Source organism: Equus asinus, chromosome 10, assembly GCF_041296235.1.
Source record: "Equus asinus isolate D_3611 breed Donkey chromosome 10, EquAss-T2T_v2, whole genome shotgun sequence".
Classification (NCBI taxonomy): domain Eukaryota; kingdom Metazoa; phylum Chordata; class Mammalia; order Perissodactyla; family Equidae; genus Equus; species Equus asinus.
In genome coordinates this window covers 54,848,041-54,868,148 of record NC_091799.1, presented here as the reverse complement: position 1 = coordinate 54,868,148, position 20,108 = coordinate 54,848,041, and the positions used below count along the sequence as shown (strand labels likewise).

The 20,108-nt window shown below is 54.6% G+C and overlaps 3 protein-coding genes across 7 annotated transcripts in view; 1 reads left to right on the top strand and 2 right to left on the bottom strand.

The window, feature by feature from the left end:
* Positions 1-1,063, bottom strand: part of SLC25A42 (solute carrier family 25 member 42) — a 36,537-nt gene extending 35,474 nt beyond the window's left edge. For all 4 annotated transcript variants that reach the window (XM_044773156.2, XM_014865171.3, XM_014865168.3 and 1 more), the window contains exon 1: positions 933-1,063. The gene's annotated coding sequence lies outside the window, so the exon portion shown is untranslated. The remainder of the gene's footprint in view (positions 1-932) is intronic.
* A 5,408-nt stretch (positions 1,064-6,471) lies between these two features.
* ARMC6 (armadillo repeat containing 6) lies at positions 6,472-20,000 on the bottom strand. The gene is made up of 8 exons (XM_014865164.3): positions 19,860-20,000; positions 14,021-14,190; positions 12,818-12,900; positions 11,749-12,322; positions 9,943-10,088; positions 8,700-8,831; positions 8,363-8,500; positions 6,472-7,229 (listed from the first exon to the last, which is right to left on the bottom strand). Exons 2-8 carry the CDS (start codon positions 14,139-14,141, stop codon positions 7,017-7,019), a joined length of 1,407 nt encoding a protein of 468 aa, XP_014720650.1. The 5' UTR covers positions 14,142-14,190; positions 19,860-20,000; the 3' UTR covers positions 6,472-7,016.
* SUGP2 (SURP and G-patch domain containing 2) overlaps positions 19,901-20,108 on the top strand; it is a 37,651-nt gene continuing 37,443 nt past the window's right edge. For both annotated transcript variants that reach the window (XM_044773198.2, XM_070519508.1), the window contains exon 1: positions 19,901-20,034. The gene's annotated coding sequence lies outside the window, so the exon portion shown is untranslated. The remainder of the gene's footprint in view (positions 20,035-20,108) is intronic.

Sequence of the window (20,108 nt, the reverse complement as noted above, 5' to 3'; positions counted from 1 at the left end):
GAAGCCCGGAAATCACTTTATAGACAGTCATCAATAAAATGATAACATCTGGATGGGCTTTTCTTTGGTGGTGGTGGTGGGGGTGCGGTGATTCCGAGACACCAAGGCTTGGGTGAATGCTGGAGGACCTGGGGAGTTCGAGGATTAGAGAGGGGCTCAAACACAGGTGCACGTCTAAGAAAGTATGGGTGGGTAGACAGAGACTGCGGGGTGTGTGAGTGAGAGGGGCTGCTGGGGCACAGAGCAGGTGCGTGGGGGGAGCACCTGAGGGCAGTGACCCATATTACTGAAGAGAGGGGACAGTGAGAGGGGCGCAGACCTAGAGATGAACAAAGTCAGCGAGGAGATAGGAACAGGCCTAGGTGTGGAGCCGTAAGTTTGGGGTCACAGGCTTAGGTGTGGGTGTGGGGTGTGCAGGCCCAGCTGTGGAGGCGCACGGGGTGGGGAGCACAGCCCTGGGGTGTAGGGGTGTCATGGAGAAAGGGACGGTCCAGGAGATGTGGGGTACGTCCACAAGGAGGGACGCGGTGTCAGGCGTGTGAGGGGGAGCATCAGTGGAGGCACAGGCTGAGGTGCGCGTTGGGGGTGCAAACCCACCGGTGCGAGGCCTCTGGGCACGGCCCGGGGCGGGTAGGGGATGTCGGCGAGGCGGACAGCCTCGTACATAGGGGGGTGGTCAACGAGAAGGGACGTGGTGCTAGGTGTGCGTGGGCTGACGGCAGGGGCTCACATCTGGATATGGGGGCTCCAGAAGCTGGGTGTGTGGGTGGGGGGGCTTTAACCTCTTCCTGCCCCCGCGACGCTGCCGTCACGCCCGCCTAGTCCGCCCCCGCCCAAGAACCCATGACAGGACCGCGCTTCGCCCTAGCTGGGCCCGAGGGGGGCGGGGCCCCCGACGCCTGCGCCGCCCCGCGTCCCCAGCACCCCCTCACCGGCTGGGACGAGTCTTCGTCGCCGCCGCCGCCGCCGCCGCCGCCGCCACCTCCAGCCGCAGCCACGGCCCCGCCTCGCGCACCCCAAGACGCGCCGCAGGAGGCGTCCACGCCGCACCTTGATTGGCTGTGCGTTAGCCAATTATCGCTGGTGACAGCAGAGACTGGTGGGCATGAAGAGGACGGGCAGCCCGTGCAGCCAATCACTGAGGGGTGGAGGCGGGGCCACCGGGAGAGGCTCTGGGTGCCCCGCGGTGATCCTCCGGGGTGCAAGGAGCTGAGAGGAGAGCGCCTGGGGGCAGGCGAAGATTGGAGCCCTAGGAGAAGACGGGCAGCCCTAATAACCAATCGCTGGTGAACAAGGGCGGGGCTCCGAGGAAGTTGGCACGACTGACACACGAGGAATAGAGGGCGTGGCCTAGATGGCGACGGGGATTGGCTGCGGAACCGAAGACTGGCAGGCCCGGCGGCCAGTCGCAGGGGCCGTGGGCGGTGCCTCCCCCGGCAGGGCGGGAGCGTACAAGGTGAAGTTTGGCTCTGAGTGCAGCGGCTGTAGGTGGCCTCGGACCCCCTCGCGCGGGGTCCCCTGAGGCTGTGTCGAAGAGTGTGGACCCTGGCCACCTAGCGCAGGAGCACCACCTCCAATTCGGAAGGCCGAAAGACTCGTGGATAATTCTCCATCCCTTCACTCCCCACTATTCCCCTGCGAAAGACAGAGGCAGACTCGCTGGAGGTCACTCAGGCTCCCCCTCTGCTGCTCCGGGTCCTGTGAAGACGTGGAAATAGGTGGAGTCTTACTCACGCGCTTTGTGATTTTCTGGAAGTGTTTGGCTTCCTTGAGAGTTGGATTTCTTCAAGCCTTCTCCTCCATGGGATCCAATGACATCCCTGTCGGTTCTCCTCCCTGCTAAGCCTTTTGTGAATTGACTGAATCCTAACTACAATCCCATGAGATCAAAGCGACCACAGGCCCCATTTTACGGAAAGTGGAGCACAGAGAGGTCGAGCTCCTTGCCCAAAGTCACAAAGCACTTGAGTGGCGAATCTGGGTATGAATTTAAAGCAGCCTGCTTTTTGAAAGGAGGGGAAGGCAGTGTCAAAGAACAGCCACTAGGGACCCGAGTGACCTGGGTTCGAATCCTTGTCCAGCCCACTGCACAACCTTGGCCAAGGCACTTGTGAGCCTGTTTCCTCATGGGACGATTCCTACACTTTGACCTTTCCTTTCTGGGGCTGCTCCCCTGGGAGAACTTATATCCCAGCCCTCACCTTGACCTGTTGAAGGCATCTGAAGCTCAGCGGTCATATCCAGCCTGTGAGCCTAAGCTTTTCCACGACGTGCAGTTCATGGGATTCTTTGCAGACAAACGCCGGTAGTTTCAGGAGACACCTGCCATCCAGTGCTCGGCTGTGGCATGGGCGCCTCCCCCAGGTTCACCCCGTTCTGACTCAACAAGTGCACTCCCTTAATGTCCAGGGTGGAAAGGGTTACAAATGTTCCCGGATACTGGCTCTTATATCCTGTAAGTGCAGGCTGGGGTTGGTGGAGATCAAGTTCAGAACCAGGGGATTCTCAGAGGGAGCAACCTGAGCTAGGCCTTAATAAGGGCTCACATTTCAGGGCTGTGCAAGCGCCCTGCTAAGTGCTTAATACACAAAGTTTCAAAGTTCCCAGTACAGAGGAGGAAACAGAGGCTCACACAAGGGAAGGTACTAGCCTGAGGCCACCAACTGACCCCTGATATTCCCAGGACATTCCCACATCCTTTCCCATATCTCCCAGCTGTGGATTGCTTCCCAGCAACTTCCAGGCCCCAGTCTCCATTCTGCCCTCTGGAGAAGAGGAAGAAGCTGAGGTCTGCTGAACACCTACCGAGTATCAGGTCCTTGCCAGGCCAGGCACTTCCTGAGCACCATCTCACAACCTGACTTCCAGATGGGGGTGATGGTGCCCTTTGCAGATGAGAAAACTGAGACTAACAGGATGATATTCCTTGCTGAGGAGCCCAGGGCTGGGTTTGAATGCCTGCTCTTTTTTTACTTGCTGCCCACAGGACCTTCAGCAAGTGACTCAAACTCCCTGCCTCAGTTTCTCCAACTACCTTCAAGGGTTGAGGGCAGCATTAACAAAATGAATAGAAGTAAAACATAACTGCATTGGTCCACAGTGAGTGCTCACTGAGTGCTGGTGATGGATATGACTGTTCTTGGGGGATATACTGTTCCTGGTGCCTCTGTTTCCCCTCCACAAATAGCGCTTCGTGGAATGTGGACATAGACCAACTATGGGCATGGGCATGGTCTGCCATGCGAAGTGAGAGATATCTGTGCTGGAGAAGTCCCCACCAATAGCACCCACCTGCTAGGGCCTGGGAGGGAGGCAGCAAGCTCCTGGAACGTTCCACGGTACCCCAAGGGACAGTGCCAACTAAGGCAAGGGTTGGGCAGTGCTGGGCTGCCCCTCCTGATGGTGCCAGAGGTGCTGGCTGGGTTCTGGCTTCTGTTGGCTGGTCAGCAGGCTGGTGCCAGCCAACCTCCCTGGCGCCTTCCAACAATAGCAGGCAATGCCCCTTGGCATCAGCAACTGAAACCCCAACACTGGGCACGTTGGCTGTACCCAGCCAGGGTGCCTGGGACCCCAGCCCTTCTGAGGTGGCCTGGCTAGCCCTGGGCAGGACACTGCCTCTCTGCACCCATTTCTTTAGCCTCTCAGGGATCTCAGGAATCATCTGACACAAGGGCTGTGAGCCAGGCTCAGGCACAGTGACAGGGCTTAATTAACCAAGGCCAGAGAGCCATTTGCCTAAGGTGAGGTTAGTAATGCTGTCAACAGGAGGGTCGTGGAGGCAGGCCGAACGGGATTCTCATCCCGCTGCAGCCTCTCGAATGCCAGCACGTCTATTTATCACCTGGAAAAACTGGACTTATTGGCCCTGCCTCTCAGAGAGGTGTTCGCAATGAAAAAGCATCAGTGTCCCTTTCCCAGGACCCTGGGCTCTTCCCTGACTGGAAGGACACATCCTGGACAGCAACAGCCAAGCCCGACTGGTCTCAAGTGGTCTCACTCAGACTCCCAGAGGCTGAAAGAGGTCAAGCAACTCATCCAAGAGCACACAGCAACAGAGCCACAGTCTGAACATGCTGCCCCCGCCCCCGACTTTGCAGAGGTTTCGCCCTCAGCCCATGTTTCGACATTATCAACAAGGACAGCAAAGATTTCTTAGAGGGGCGCTGTGTGCCAGGCATCCCTGAGCCAAGCCCTGCTGGGTGCTGTGGCCCTGGAAGGCAACACACCCAGCCCATTTTCAGGTTAAGAGACTGAGGCTCACCTGAGGTGGCAGAGTGGGCACTGGAACCCAGGTATGGCCAACCTCCATGGAATGTGGGGTCTTCAGCTGGGCGCAGGGCCACACCCAGCCCGGGGATGTCTAAACGGCCCTGAGCTGCACCCACTGAAGCTGCCCGTTTTCACAGGCTAAGGTGGGAAGGACTGATAAACTGGAATTGCCCCTCCCTGAAGAACCTTGCATTGCAAGAAGGCTGGCCATGGGCCCAGGGGAGGGCACTGGGGCTGGGGGGCAGAAGCCTTCCCTCCAACCAGTCTGTGTACTTAATCTGTTCAGTGTACATTCAAAAACACTTTACAGGAAGCTGGAACCCAGTGAGGAGACAGGTGCCTGCCCACAGGGAGCTCATGGGCGTGGGGGGCAGACAGGAAAGCAGGTTAAGAAAGGAGACCTCAGATGGGGTCAGAGTCAGAGAGACGGCACAAGGAGTGATGGGACCAGGCACTGGGGAATGGCGGGGCGTCTCCCTGAGGAGGCAACATGTGAGCTGGAACCTGGTTCTAGGAAGGAGCTGGCCTGGGAGGGCCGGGGGAAGTGTACTCCAAGCAGAGTGCACAGCATGTGTAAAGGCCCTGAGGTGGGGAGGCAGGTGGGGCTGGAACCACGATTAAGAGGGAGCCTGGAGGGGCCGGCCCCATGGCTGAGTGCTTAAGTTCACGGGCTCTGCTGCAGTGGCCCAGGGTTTCGCCGGTTCGGATCTTGGGCATGTACATGGCACTGCTCATCAGGCCACGCTGAGGTGGCATCCCACATGCCACAACTAGAAGGACCCACAACTAAAAAATATACAACTATGTACCGGGGGGCTTTGGGGAGAAAAAAGAAAAAAAAATCTTTAAGAGGGAGCCTGGGGAAGATGAGAGTGGGAGGTGGGCAGTTTGGTTTTATGGGAAGGGCAATGGGGAGCCATGGGTGGACTGAAAGCAGAGTTGCGGCAGGAATTACAGGGCTGGCATTTGAGGCTTCCCCAGAAACAGGCTGGCAGCACCCAGCCCCCATGTGACAGATGAAGAAACACAGGCTCACAGAGCCTGAGGACTGCTCCAAGGTCACAGGATGTGACCGACCCAGACGTCAAGTCAGGGCAGCCTGGAGCAGGTGCAGGATCCTTCTACACCCTGGCTGAGTCCCCACTGAGGAGGGTCAGGGTGGGGTGACCACATCAGAGGTTCACATCAGCCTGGTTGAGCTGGAGGTGCCCTCTCAGCTGGGGGTGGGGGAGATCTGGACACCACAGGAAGGTGGAACCAGGTGATACCCCACACAGCTCTGTGCACCAGCCAATCTCCACGGAAACCAGGAAGGAGCCTTCTGCGAAAGAGCTTGAATTGACATCAAGTACCGAACTCAGGCCCTCCTTGGGCTGGGGGTGCGAAAGACAGCAGAGGGTGGGGGCTCCAAGAGAGAGGGGCTCCTGATGTATGGGCTGGAGGGGTAAGGCACAGCATCTGGAGCCCACCAGGGGTCTGGAGGCTACCCTGATCCTGACTGGGCCACGGAGGATGCACAAGCTGCCAAGTGACTACAACATGACCCCTGAGTGTGACTGCAGAGAAGGAGAGCTGGGGTGTGCTGTGGCAAAACACCTCGGAGAACCCCAGAACACTTAGGGGGTGGGGTGGGCAATGGGAGCAGCAACAGTGATGTCCATTCTACATGTGGGAAAACTTGAGGCTCAGAGAGGGAAGGTCAAGCCACTCAGCGAGCCAGGACCTCAATGTGGCTGGACAGGGGGAGTACAGGATGGTCCTCCCAGGGTGACCGAGATGCTGAAGCTAAGATCAGGGGCCTCCCACGTGCCCAGCTCTGCTCCAATACCTCTTGGAGGGAGCTTTAGCCCCTCCCCGACTCCCCATTTTATGGAAGATCAAATCAAGGCTCAGATAGGTTACATCACAAGCTCAAGGCCTCAGAGCTGAGTGGGGGCTGGATGATGAGCTCTCCAGCCCCTCTCAGTGACGCGCTCTCAGAAACAGCGACCTCAGCGCCTGCAGACTCCAGGTTTACGCCAACCATGGCCCCAGGAGCCTGCCTGATGGAGGGCGATGGCAGATCATATATCCCAGGTCGTTCTCAAAACCCCTCCACTTTCCTCACTTTCCATGGCCTCCCCAAACATCTGCCCCACTCCTGTTCTCTGAGGCCACTGGCTACAGCCCCCACGCCCAGCTGCGCAACAGAACAGACTCCTCTGTCGTTCAACCAACAGTCTGGTCCTTTATTACTGGGCACCACTGGCTGGCTGGGGACCCCCAGAGATGGACGACCCTCAATCTCGGGCCTCTGGCCAGCAAAGCAAGGCATCTGTGAGCCATTTTATAGGTGAGAAAAACAGGAGCAGGAGTGAGAATGGACTTGCAGGAACAGAAGTGGGATCCCTGTCCTGCTCTGAGACTGGCCAGGATGGCTCCCACATTTCAGACTGTCCTTCACCCCCAAGCAGTGCTGAGAAGGCCCTTCTGGCAGGAAAGGACCTGGGGGAGGCAGGATGAATGATGCCAACGCTGTCAGATGGTGAGGGGAGCAGGAGGAGAGGAGGCCGGGACCCAGAACTGCTTTCTGCTGTGCAGATGCCTCACCGATGCCCCCACTTACCCCCTATTCTGTACCTGGGGCCCATCAGAAAATACCTCTTGCTGAGGAAGGAATCTGGAGTGCAGAGCAGCAGGCATGGCTCTCCCCTCACTTCCTGAGTCACACGGCTCACCCAGAGTCACAGCCCAGACTGAGCCTGGGGTCATGGTGCCAGGTTGCCCTTCTGGCCGGTCCACAGCTCTCGGAGCTCGACATGGCAGCCCAGGTCCCGCAGGGCGGCCTTGGCCACATCCTCACAGTCTCGGTGAGTGGCACGGGCCTGCGAGATGAGCGCCTCAGCCCCCAGGTCCAGGAGGGGCTGTGAGAAGGCCTGGCTGCGGGCCACCAGGTTACGAATCAGCATGCAGGCCTGTTTCTGGAAGGGAGAGCAGAAGAGGAGCAGCTGTGAGGTGGCAAGTGGAACCCTGAGGAGGGTCCACTCTGACCTTGGGGTCCTCATCTTTACACAATGGGACAATGACGACTGCAGCCAACATTCAGCGGGTGCCTATGCTGTGACTCATCAGCCTGGCTCATCTCTACACTTCATCCTCTCAGCAGCTCTGAGAGGCAGGGCTAATTCCTCCATCTTCCAGGCAAGAAAACTGAACCTGAGGGTGGCCAAGTGCTTGGCAGGTAGGGCCAATCCCTCAGGTGTGGGACCCTCAGTCTCAGAGCAAGATTCTCTGACGGTGGCAAGAGCCTGGTCAGGGGCCCCAGGCGAGGAGGGCAGCAAGACAGAGGGAAGAGCAGGGTTGTGCACAGGGCCCATCTGTCAGTTAACATCCTTACTCAGTCAACGTTTGTGCCTTGCCTATCTGCTGTGTGTGGGTGGGTACCTCGAAGCATCCCAACATGGCATCCACCATCAGCAGGAGTGCATGTGAGTTGCAGGTGAGGGGCTGCCTGGCCAGAGCAGTCTGGAGAAGACAAAGTGATGGGCGAGCCCATGGCACAGTATCCCAGAGGGACCAGCAAGAGCAGTGGTAATGGAGGCTGGTGAGTCTAAGGACCAAGGAGGAGGCCCCTGTGCTGGGAGGGTGCGAGGAGGGGAGCAGGGAGAGCCCTGGGGGGCTGCAGACAGGAGCAGGGGCTTCAGGTGGGGTGCGTGTGGCCCTGTCTACAGGGCAGTTCTGCCGACTCCCCAGCAGTACGTGGGCAGTGGCTCCCACACACGGAACACAAAGGCGCAGCCCAAGGCGGGGCAGAGAATCTTCCAAAAGCACAAGCAGATCATCTGCTCTCCCCCGTCTCCTCCTCCTCCTTCCCAGATCCGTCTAAAGGGACTGTTAGGAAAGGAAAAGATCAAATGCCGGAAGAGCAAAGGAACAGGAAAGGAGACAGCCCTGAGCACAGCTTGGAAGATGGGAAGTAAATGCAGAACCACATGGGCTGGGGAGGAAAGAGATTCCACAAGGCTTGCGTCATGAGGGGACAGGGACAAGGAGGGCCTGTGTCCTGGCCCCCACATGCCCACAAGCCTCCTGCCCGCCATCCCCCCATGCCCACCTGCACACCAGCCTCCTGTGGGTGTGCCTTCATGGCCTCCAGTGCAGCCAGGGCCCCGCCGCCCTCCACGATGACCCGGCTGTTCTCTGGCTTGCGCAGAGCCAGGACGCACAGGGCTGCGCAGCTCTGCTCACACACCTGCGGGGTCAGTCATGGGGATGGCTGAGACAAGGCAGATGGACAGACAGGTCCTGGCCCCCTCACTCGCCCTGACCCCCTAGCCTCACCCTAGCCCTGACCCTGCTTGAAGAAATTGGAAAGTGATCGTGCAGGTATGGATACTGACCTGGGACTCCAGCCCCTCCGCTCCACCTTGTGTGCCCCCTGGGATGGGTACCTGGGGGCTGGCCAAGTGCTGAGTCATGGCAGCCACGATGGACTCCGTCCCACCAGCACGGACGATGGCATCCTTCACATCATCATTGCCCGCGATGGCCCGCAGGGCGCTCAGCACTTGCTTCACAAGGTCCTGCACGGAGTGATGTGTGGGTCACGCCCTGACAGCCCCCCTCCCACACTGCACTAGGCACTGTTTAGTTGCTGGGTTGTGGGAGGGGGGATCTCAAGGGAGGGTCTGGGGGCTGTTTCACCCACTGTCTGAACAACAAGCGGGGCCACCTTGGGGCACGCAGGCTGCACGCAAGAAAAGGGTTATTACTTGCTGTATAGAGAAGACAGGGGAGGCTCAGGGAGGTGGACCCTGTGGTTCAGGCCACCAGCGCCCAGGCCAGGCATTTGGACGACCTTGACAACCCCACACACAGAGGGGGCATGTGGCTCAGGTCAGCAATCAGAGCACGGACCTCCCAGCCAGTCGAGTCCCCAGATGGGCACTGACCAACCTGGGTTGAGGACAGTCAATCATACACTGTTGGAACTGCTGACCGCCCCAGTGAGGGGCAGAGAGGCAGAGCTGAGAGAGAGACAGAGACAGAGACAGAGAGAAACCAAGCCCCCACCCCCCGACTGACCAGGAGTACAAGAAAAGTGTTTCCTCAAAGTGCTTGATTAAGTCAGTTCAAATTCAGCTTTCTGCTACTTGCACAGGAGCCTGGCTGACATCATCAGCAAGACTGGGGGTAGTAGCACCCTAGCTGCCACAGGCCAGGCATCCCTGCCCTAGCCTGGGCACATGGAGAGGGAGTTGATAAGTGACTGTTAGATGAAGGAATGACAGGTAGGGGTCTTCGCCAGGTTTTACAGATGGGGACACCCAGGCAGCGAGGGGTGGGCCTCACTCAAGCATCACATACCTGAGCTGTGGTCTAGGCCAGCCCCCCAACACCCACTCCTGTTCCTCCCACTCCTGCTAGAAAATACAAAGGTGCTAAAGGACAGTAAGAGAGGGTGGGTGGGTCTGTTTTCCCCACAAACTTTAGTTCCTGCCTGCAGGTCAACAGGAAGTGAAAACCATACTTTGGTGCCGGGCTCAGGAGACAGAACTGGTATGTCCTGACTCAAGCTTGTCTGGCTGGCCAGGGCCCTCTGGGAGGCCTGGAGCCTTCCCCAGGCATCAAGAAAAATAACAGATCAAAAGCCAGGTGAGGGGGCTTCACCCTAAGATAGCTTTGGACGCCCACCTGGTGGTTGCTGCGGTCAGCCAGCAGGGCCACTAGGACACTGAGGCCCCCGAGGTCGACGACCATCTGGCAGAACTCGTTGCGCACGGCCAGGCGGGACAGGGTGCTGCAGAGCTCGCTCAGCACGCTGGGGTTGTCAGGGAATGCTGCGGAGATGGGGGAAGAGGAACTGCTGGGGTGAGGACAGGCAGAGAACCAGGCCTGGCTCAGAGCCAGAGGTCCTGGCAGGAAGCCTGCTCCACCTCGAAGTAGGCCCCTCTACCTGGCGGGGTGGCCGCCTGTGCCAGGAGAGCCCCAGAGAACACCAGGGTTGCCTGGGCCTGCGGCGCCCCCTGCTGGCTGCTGGGGAAGACACGGGTACGCACCCTCCCTCCAGCCATGTCCCAGATAAATTCCAGACCAACTGATGATCTCAACTAAAAAAAGAGAACCGTAATAGCACTATAATAAAACATCCGAGACTATTTCTATGATCGTGGGGTGGGAATGACCTTTCTAAGTGTAACAGGAAACCCAGAAACTATAGAGGGACACATGGATAGAGTTGTCTCAGGCAAAAGTGAAAAGAGACACCCAAGACGAAGAGCAGAGGCATGAGGGAGAGGCCTGCACTGAGGCCCACCCAGGGTCGGGGGGGGCGAATAGCCATAATTTATACAGAACTCTGGGATGGTCAGTTCATGTGTCCCCCTGGCCAGGCCACAGCCCCCTGTGACGCCATGAATACTAATCTGGGTATGTCCTAGAGATATTCTCTAGACATGGTGACATCCACGACCAGCTGACTTTAAGTGAAGGAGGAGACCCTCGATGGTCTGGGTGGGCCTCGTCAAATCAGCTGAAGGCCCTAAGAGGGAAACTGAGGTTTCCCTGGGGAGGAAGAAGCTTGCCTGTAGACCGTGGTGCTGCCCCCTGCCTTCCCCACAGATTTCAGACTCACCAGCCCCACAACCACGTGAGCCAATGCCTTGCAACAAATCTCTTTATCTCTTTATATAACAAATATATACACACACACATAAACAGATATACATACATATTTACATCCTACCAATTCTGTCTCTCTGGTGGAACCCTGACTGATACAGGCTCCCATAAATAAATAAGAAAGATGCAAACTGCCTCTCAGAACAAGGAGCCTTACTGCACAGACAGTTGGGACCTGTTTTCCCTGTCTCTGGAGGTACAGAGGGGAGACTGAGGCAGACCCACCTCTCCGACAGACAGGGCTGGAGACACACACACAGGCTTGGCCATGGAGGGGGAACTCATTCTTCTGGCACCTTCTGTGCACTGGACCCCAGTCATACCTTTTCTGGTGGGTGCAGTGGATAGTGGGCAGGGGCTTTGGGATCCACCTGTCAGCGCTGTGACCTCCTGTGATCAGCTCAGCATGGTCAGCTGGAGTCAGGCACATGAGTGTGCACAAGAATTTGGGGCCAAGTATGAACCAAAGTGTAAACCTCCACCAGGGACTGACCCCAGTGAGTGCCGGCAACACTCCCTCATCTTTGGGAAACAGCACCCTCACGTTTCCCTTTGGAAACTCTTCCTTCCCCTCTCTTGGTCTGTGTATCTGGACAGAGCTGAGCCCCCTCCCTCAATAGCTCCAGAGATGGGCATGGGACCTGGTCCTGGCCAATGGGTGCTGGCCTGGAACCCTCCTGGAGCAACCAGGACTAAGGACGTTGTTTCACTAGGGCTACCATGCAGGTAGGACTAAGCCAAGGCAAGTGGAGCCTGGAGCCAGCCACGCCTGAAGCAGTCCTAAGCCCTGACTCTTACTCTTGCCACACTTGCTCCTACCTTTGGCGGCCTCAATGAGCACCTTCAAGCCTCCATTCTCCTGCACAATCATCTTGGCGTGGTCATGGGCGTGGCCAAAGGGCACACGGATGTCATCATCAAAGGTCATGATGCGGAGGGCCCAGCAGGCCTCCTTGACCACATCGGCACAGTGGCTGTGCCGGACAATGGCACCAGTCAGCAGGGGCAGCACGCCAGCCTTCACCAGGCTCTGCCGATTCTGCTCGTGCTTCAGGCAGGCATGGCGCACGCAGCGGATCCCAGAGCAGGTCAGATCAGCCACATCAGCATTCTGGGCCAGCGTGGCCACAAGCAACTGCAGGCCCTGGGCATCCAGGAGGTCTGGCTGGCCATCGGTCAGGGCTGACAGAGCATTGAGGGCCTGGAGCAGGAGGCCCTGGTCACCCACTGCGGCCAGCTTCCAGGTAGCAAGGAGGATGGGGTAGGCCCCCTTCTGGGCTGCCAGGAAGCGGCAGGCCTTCTGCTGCTTGCACTGCTCACAAAAGCGGGCAAGGTGCGCTGACACCTCCTGAGGGCCAGAGTGGGCCACGGACTCCTGGAGGTTGTCCAGGGCCTAGGGGACACAGGAGAAATGCCAGTGTCAGCTCAGCCCCAAAAGGGCCACAGCGGCAGTGCTGCACCCCTGTGAGAGTCCCTCCTTTGGGATCTAGGCCTGCAGTGGAAGTTCAGTCCAGCTGTGGCAGCTTCCACATCTGTGCTTTACGGAGCTTTGAGCTTCAGAGGCCACGTAGAGAGGGAGAGACCCAGCCATCTCGGTGTCCCTGCCAAAGAGCCATACACGAGCACAGACTCTTAAATGTTCCAGCCCTATTTGCCATTGCATGCGAGGCCCCAAGTAAGACCCAGAACCATCCAGCTGAGTTAGGTCAACCCAGCACAATTGTACGAAACAATAAAATGGCTGTTGTTTTGGCTTGTTTGTTACGAATTTAGCACAATGCCATCTAGGAACCAAGGAAAAGATGCCCCTAACAGACGATGACGAGGTGATGTGTGTGGGATCACGTGTGTAAGGTCAGCCCTGCCCACAGGGGCTGCCCCCTCCTACCTGCAGGATGTCGTGTGTGGGCTCCTGGGGTCCATCTGCAGAGACTCTGGGCGCCATCTTTACAATGTTGCTCAGATCAACCCCTGTGGGGGGTGGGGGAGTCAGGAAACAAGCAACAGCCATCATCCTTATGGGCCTGCCGGAGTCACACCGTCTGTCCCTTCAGCTGGGACCACACTACTCCAGAGGCCCTCGGGGGTCTGCCTAGCTCCCCACCCTGCCCCACTCATCATCTGGGCCAGACCTAGCAGCCATGTCCACAAGGGGATGTGTGGTGTGGGGGGTTCTTTGCTCCTCAGCCCTGTCCAGCCAATGGGAGCAGAGCAGTAGTGAGGCTGCACGCCATCACTGCAGTGAGGGACACATTCTGCCTGGTGGGCTCAGAGGGGAGGGGACCTCATGGCCCTTTCCCTTGGGGATCCCAATGCTCCTCACTCTGGCTGCATCCCTGCCCTCAGTGGCACCCCTAAAGGAAGCCCCCATTGTGCAGGACACTTCTGGGTGCCCCTTAGCCCCTGTCCGTGTCTACCCCACTCTGTGCCCAGGATGCCGGCCTCTGACTCTGAAGCCAGACACCCGGGCTCCCTTGCCCTCCAGTGTCTGACTGGGTTTGGCTAATGGGAGCTGGACAAAAGAGCAGGGGCAGGAAGAGCAGGAGGGTAGGGTGTTCATCCCCAGCTCCCTGCCTCTATCAGGTGACCCTCACCCTCACTGTTGGGGGGGAGGGGTCCCTGTATGGCAGCATGGTCTCCTAACCCTGCCACACCACTGCAAACAGCCCCTCTGAACCACTCTCCACCACAGCCTGATTTGAGCATGTCACCTGTTCCCACAGGCTGGTGAGTGACACCCCCTTCTGCCACCACGAGCTCGAGCAGGGCTGTGGGTGAGGCAGGGAGCCCTGTTTCTCGGGAGGTGGTCAGGAAAAGGAAGTGATAATTAAAATGAGACCCACCTCAAAGGATCCAGCCCTGCAGATGTCTAGGTGAGGTCTAGGCAAGTAGAGGGTGGGTGCCAGCGAGGTGGGAGCAGGTGGCCAGCCTGCCTGTGGCAGAGCATGGAGAGGGTACAGGGCCCAGGCTCCCACGCCAGGCTAGATGGGGCCCCAGCAGGACATCACTCTCATGTTAAGAGTGGTGGACCAGAAGTGACTGTCAGGCAAAGACCCGAACCAGCGCTGGGACCAAAGCCACACCACCCTACCTTGGGATTCAAACTGCTCCACGGCCTCTTTCACTGCCTCCTCCGATCCCATCTCGAACTCCTCAATGTTCTCAAGAACAGCCGCATCGAAGGTCTCCTGGGTGATGCGCTTGGAGGCCATCTCCCGCCCTTCTACGTGGGGCCGCAGCTGCCCAGCAGCCGCTCTAGAGCTGAGAAGTTAAGGTGAGAAGAAAGCTTCACTGAGGATGAGAGGGCAGATGGGGGCCTGGCCACCATTTAGGGAGCATCTACCAGGGGCCAGAGCCCACAACCACCCTGGAAAAATTCTTACAACCTGGATCACAGGCCAGGGTGATATCCCAACAACCACAGAGCTTCTAAAGGTGCAGAAGAGGGCAGGAAGTTTACCACACTTTATCTAAGAAAGGAGAAATGCTAATATAATGTATGTCCTTATAGTGAGAAAAATAAATAAAATATGGATAAAAGGATATCTTCATATTATATATTAAAACATAATTACATACAAAATACATAACCACATAATAAAGTTACATATGTTTATAATATTATATATAGTATAGTATGTTTTATATATACTACATACTATAATATATAATATTATAATCGTGTTATTTTATTACGTGGTTATGTATTTTATGTATGGTTATATAATAAAACAATATTATGTTATAATAGTATACTGCTATAAAACTTCTAAAATAAAAATTAGTAATAATAATAAGTAAATAAAAAAGACATCTAAGTTAAGATTAATAGAAATGGTTACCTATAAGGGGAGGTAGGGAAAAGGGTGGTGAGGACAGGATTAGAAGCTGGATTATTTTCTCTCAATATACCTTGTTTCACAGGTTTGAATTTGGAACCCATGTAAATTCTTTACGCAGTTAGGAAAAGAAATAAACCAATGGAAACCAAAATAAAAATAAAAGCAATCGCTAAGGTTCAAGAGCAGAATGAAACCCATGAATCCAGCAGCGCATCCGCATGGATAGGGTCACTTCATGTGGTCTTCAAACACAGTGATGTGACCATACATTCTTAGTGGGGTACGCCCCAAGGACAGAATGAACTGCAAAAGAAAATCTTCAACAGCTTTCAGTAATCCTGTTATTGGAAATAGTAAGCAATGTTATTCCGAAACTAAGACAGATGCAGCAAATAAGTAATAATGTTTCTCATTAGGAACCAGTATAAAAGAAAAAAGATTCTTACAAAAGAAAAATCAAGGAAGTAAAAACTCAGGACTCCTAAATTTGAACCGAAAATACCAATATGAACTCATGCTGTATTTCATCTTAAGCAAACAAAAAAACCAATTTTCTAGTTATATCAACTGAAAATGCCTGGAGGAAATGATACCATAGCAGCAGTGAGCACCCCAAACACCAACTGTGGTCTGTAAATACCATTTCCTGTGAAGAGTCAGGGCTCCCGGAGAAATGGCTGACTCCAGGACCAGGCAGGAAACAGGCCAGAGGGGCTGGAGCATCTTGTGAGAGCAGTATGCAAGGAAGCTTCTAAAGTCCATCGGGGTCAAGTCAAAAGACTGAGGAGCAAACCCTAAGGGGTGCCCGCTAGCTAAAGATGGAACAAGTGAGCATTAAAAAAACCCCAAAACCAATAGATATCAAAATCAAAATCTATAAACCCAGCTTATTCTTCTGAAAACTGGCAAATAAAGAACCCAGCATTTATCCTGCCTCCCTCGTACAAGTGGGCACAAGATTGTAAAGACAGAATGACAGAAAGTTCTGCTTTGTAGATCAATTCCAGCTAATTGACCAAGACAGACCAGGTCTAGATAATCACGGCCACAGCTGCAAAAACACGAAGCGCAAAACTGACAGGGAACCTGACAAGTGGACAGTACCTGCGTCCACTGCGTGATTTCACGTCATCAAAAGAGAAACCCAGCACCACCTGCCTCCTGACAAGAATGAAATGCACCTGTGAAGTCATCTTGCTGAAAACTCAAACCCAAATCTGACCACACAGCCAATGGAACCTTCTGTGATGAAAAAATGTTCTGTATCTGTGCTGTCCAATGGGGCAGCTGCCAGCCCCATATGGGATTGAGCAGTTGAAATGTGGCTAGTGCAACTGAGGAACTGAATGTGTACTTTTATTTAATTTTAATTCATTTTAATGTAAATAGCCACATGTGATGCGTGGCTACCATATTGGACAGCAAGGTTCTAGAGCTAACGACTACTTTACAGGAAATTGAAGACAGAGAACAAGTCAACCAACACCACGGGGATGTGACCTGCAAAATCTCGACTGGGAAGGGAACTTCAACTACAGGACAAAAACCTAGGGTTTTCAACAAATAAATCACAAAGAAAAAGAAAGCAGGGGTGTCCATCAACAGATGAAGGATAGCCACAACTAGAAGGACTCACAACTAAAATATACAATTATGTACTGGGGGGATTTGGGGAGAAAAAAGCAGGGGAAAAAAAAAGGACATTGGCAACAGTTGTTAGCTCAGGTGCCAATCTTTAAAAAAATAAAACAGATGAAGGATAAACAAAATGTGGACCACCCACACAATGGAATATTATTCAGCTATAAACAGGAATGAAGTTCTGACACGTGCTACAACGTAGATGAACCTGAAAAACATCACGCTGAGTGAAAGAAGCTGACACAAAAGGCCACATAGTGTGTGATCCCATTTACAGGAAATGTCTAGAACAGGGAAATCCATACAGACAGAAGGGAGGTTAGCGGTTGTCAGGGGTGAGGGAGGGAGAAAGGGAGTGACTGCTCATGGGGACGGGGTTTCCTTTTGGAGTTATTGAAATGTTCCGGAATTAGACACTGGTGATGATTGCACAGCTTTATAAATATACTTAAAATCACTAAATTGCACACTTTAAACGGGTGAATACTAGAATACGTAAATTATAGATTAAAAAAAAAAAGTACTTTTCTGTTTAAAAACAAAAAAACAAATGAAACCCAGCACAGGCAGTCTTGAGGCCAAGGGACAGAATCAGCAGTTAGAGGACCTGCTGAGCTGGGGAAGTGCCTTCTCCTCTGCACTGATGGGGCAGATCACGGACAAAACGCTTAGCAAAAACAGTCAGTGATCTCAACAAGAAGGTCTCCAGGGTGCAAGCGGTTCGTTAACACCGAATATGTGCCACCCTCTCTTTTTAACAAAGGGGGAACAGGCCTCTGGTCCAGAGACTAGCAGAGGTTAACAACTTTTTTCATTTTACTTGTTTTACTATGTCTACCTTGTCTATTGTAGTAACACTACACTTCCATTTTGGAATTGCATCAAGTTTCCACTTAAAATACATCACTTTTTAAACTTATAGTAAAGTTGCAAGAACAGTACAAGAACACTGTATGTCCTTCTCCGAGCTTCATCAACTGTTAACATTTTGCCAGTTAATCTCTCTAGGCGAGTGTGTGTGTACCTGCAAGTGTGTGAAACGTAAGCCATTTGAGATTATGTTCCAGGCATCACATCCCTTTCCTCATAAAGACATCAGCATGACTCTCCCAAGAAAAGGACACTCTCTTACACATTCACAGCACAACTGAAATTTAACACAGGGAATCGAACACTGATACAATACTATTTTCTAATATAGAGTCCCCGATCGACTTTCTTGATAGTCCTAATATCATCTTTTAAAACAATTTGTTTTTCTCTGGTCCCAGGTCCATTCTAGAATCACACGTCATAGAAAGGGTATTCGGGGGACAAAGGGGTACTAGGGCAGCAGTAGGGGAATGTGGCAAAAATCCATGTGCAATTTGGGAAACAGGCCACTATAGTGTACAGGTCTCTTTGCGGAGGTGGCACAGGAGGTGAATATTCCACTGGTGTTTGTGCAGATACTCAGGGGGTGGTGGCGTGGGGAACAGGCTCCAGGGCCAGGAGGGGGACTCAAATCCCAGGCCCTCCACTTAACCTCACATTAGTCAGTTCCCTCATGTGTGACACAGGGATCAATACAGAATCTACCTCAGGTCCCCAGTGAAAATTGGGCTGGTTAATTGCTACATAGCCTTTGGCACAGAGTAAAAGCTCCTTTCCTTTGTTGTTTAAGAGGGAATCCAGCCAGTTTATTGGGGGAAGCATCAGGGCATCAAACACCCCACCCCACTCCCTTGCAGATTGTCCCCACTCCTTTCTGCCCCAGAAGAACCAGGAGCCAGTTTAGGGGTTACTAAGGATTTCCAAGGTCAAACGTGAAGGAAAAGAGTAAGGATTTTGTTTATAAGATGAAGAGTTTCTCAGTGGGGCACCTAGGCTGGTGTGTGTGTGAAGGGTGTTTCTGGCCAGCTCAAAGGGCAGGAGCTTCCCAGCTGGGGGCTGCTGGAGGGACTCTGCTCCTGGCTCTGCCACTAGACATTGCTTCCACCTCTCTAGCCATGCTCCAGACCGGAGTGGGCCAAGGGTGAGTGGCCACTCTGTCACAGAGGCACAGTCTTAAAGGGGAATGTCATTACACCTATTTTACAGATGAAGAATCTGAAGGTCAGAGAGGGGAAGAACCTGAAAGAGGTCACATAGGCAGTAAGAGGTCTAGCCATCACACTATCCTGCCTCATTAACACTTTCCCTCCACCTGGACCCTCTGTGGAGCTTCCGTTAGCCATTCCAGGCCACTTCCCCCTGGGAACCCTCCCTCGTCACTCAGGCAGAACCTGTGCTCTCTGGCCTTGGCTCCCCCACCCCCATGAACCTCCCTCTGCCTAGTCCTGAGCTCCCTGAGCTGGAGAGGTCAGTGTCTGGCTCTGGGACCACCCCTAAGGCAAGTCTCCAGGGTCCCCTAGGTGCAGCACAAGGCTGAGGGTGGTGGGGATGAAAATACAGACCTGGAGCTCATGAGAAAGACAGTGCCTGGAAATGGGCATCTGGGAGCCACATGGGGAACAGCCCAGGCCAGGAGAGGGGAGAGACAGCACTACCAGTCCTGAGATGCATCCAACGTGTCCTGGGGGAAGGGAGTTAGCAAGGCCCCCAACTGACAACCAGTTTCCCTCTCTAAGCCAGGGTTCTGCTCATCAGGAAAACAGTGCCCTGACATGCCACGGACGCTGAATGACTCTTCATCATCTTCCATCTGCCACATCCTCCCTGGCTCAGGCACCATCCTCCTGGATGGGTGGCGTCACCTGCTTCCTCCCTGCCACACCCTGCGCCTCTATTTTCCACACAGCAGCCTAAGGGAGACTTGAAAGCACAGAGGCCAAGTCACTCACCTGCCCAAAATGCTGCAGCGGCTTTCCAACTCTCTCAAGGACAAAACCCAGTCTCCAAACCAGCACTTTCCCTACCTAGACCTTCTCACCTGTGCTTCCCCACCTCTTTCTCATCCTTCCCAGCTATCCAAGGGACATTCTTTATAACCACTCTGGTTAGAGCAACCCCCACTCTCCTATCGCATCACTCTCTTTTATTATTTACATATTACCTCTACTTGGAGCCACACGGTGCATTTATCTATTTGAGGGTGGTGGGATGAAAGTACAGACCTGGAGCTCATGAGAAAGAGTGCCTGGGAATGGTCAGTCTCCTCACCAACGAAATGTAACCTCCATGAGAGCTGGAGCCCAATCTGTTTTGTTCACCACCTTCCCCCACTGCCTAGGATGGGGCCGGACACACAGCAGGCACTCATGACATAGGCTGTGACTGAATGAGTAAATGAATGAAAAGAAAGCGGAGGCCAGGAAGTGGGCGATTTTGTTTCCCAGCGGCTTCTGTAAGAGTATTTCCCTCCCTAAAACGAAGTCCCCGAGGGCGGCGCCACAGTCACCAGCCCGCCCCCGCGGCGCCCACTCCCTGCCCCGCGCGTGAGGAGGCTCAGCAGCCGCCACTTCTCACCCGGTCTCCGCGGCCACGTGGGGAAAGGGTGGGGCTCGTGGCTGTCACCGGCGGCACCGCCTCTGGTCCCTTCCGGCTGCCGTACCCGCGCAGACGCGCTGGCTCCACCTTGCCTCGGCCTTCCCACAGCAGGGCGAACAGCTCCTAGGGTGACCAAAGGTGACCGCGAGCGCAGGTAAAGCCAAGAGGCCCAACAGGTGGGCGGCGGCGGCGTCTCTGCCACCTTTTCCGGGACGCTCACGGTTGGTG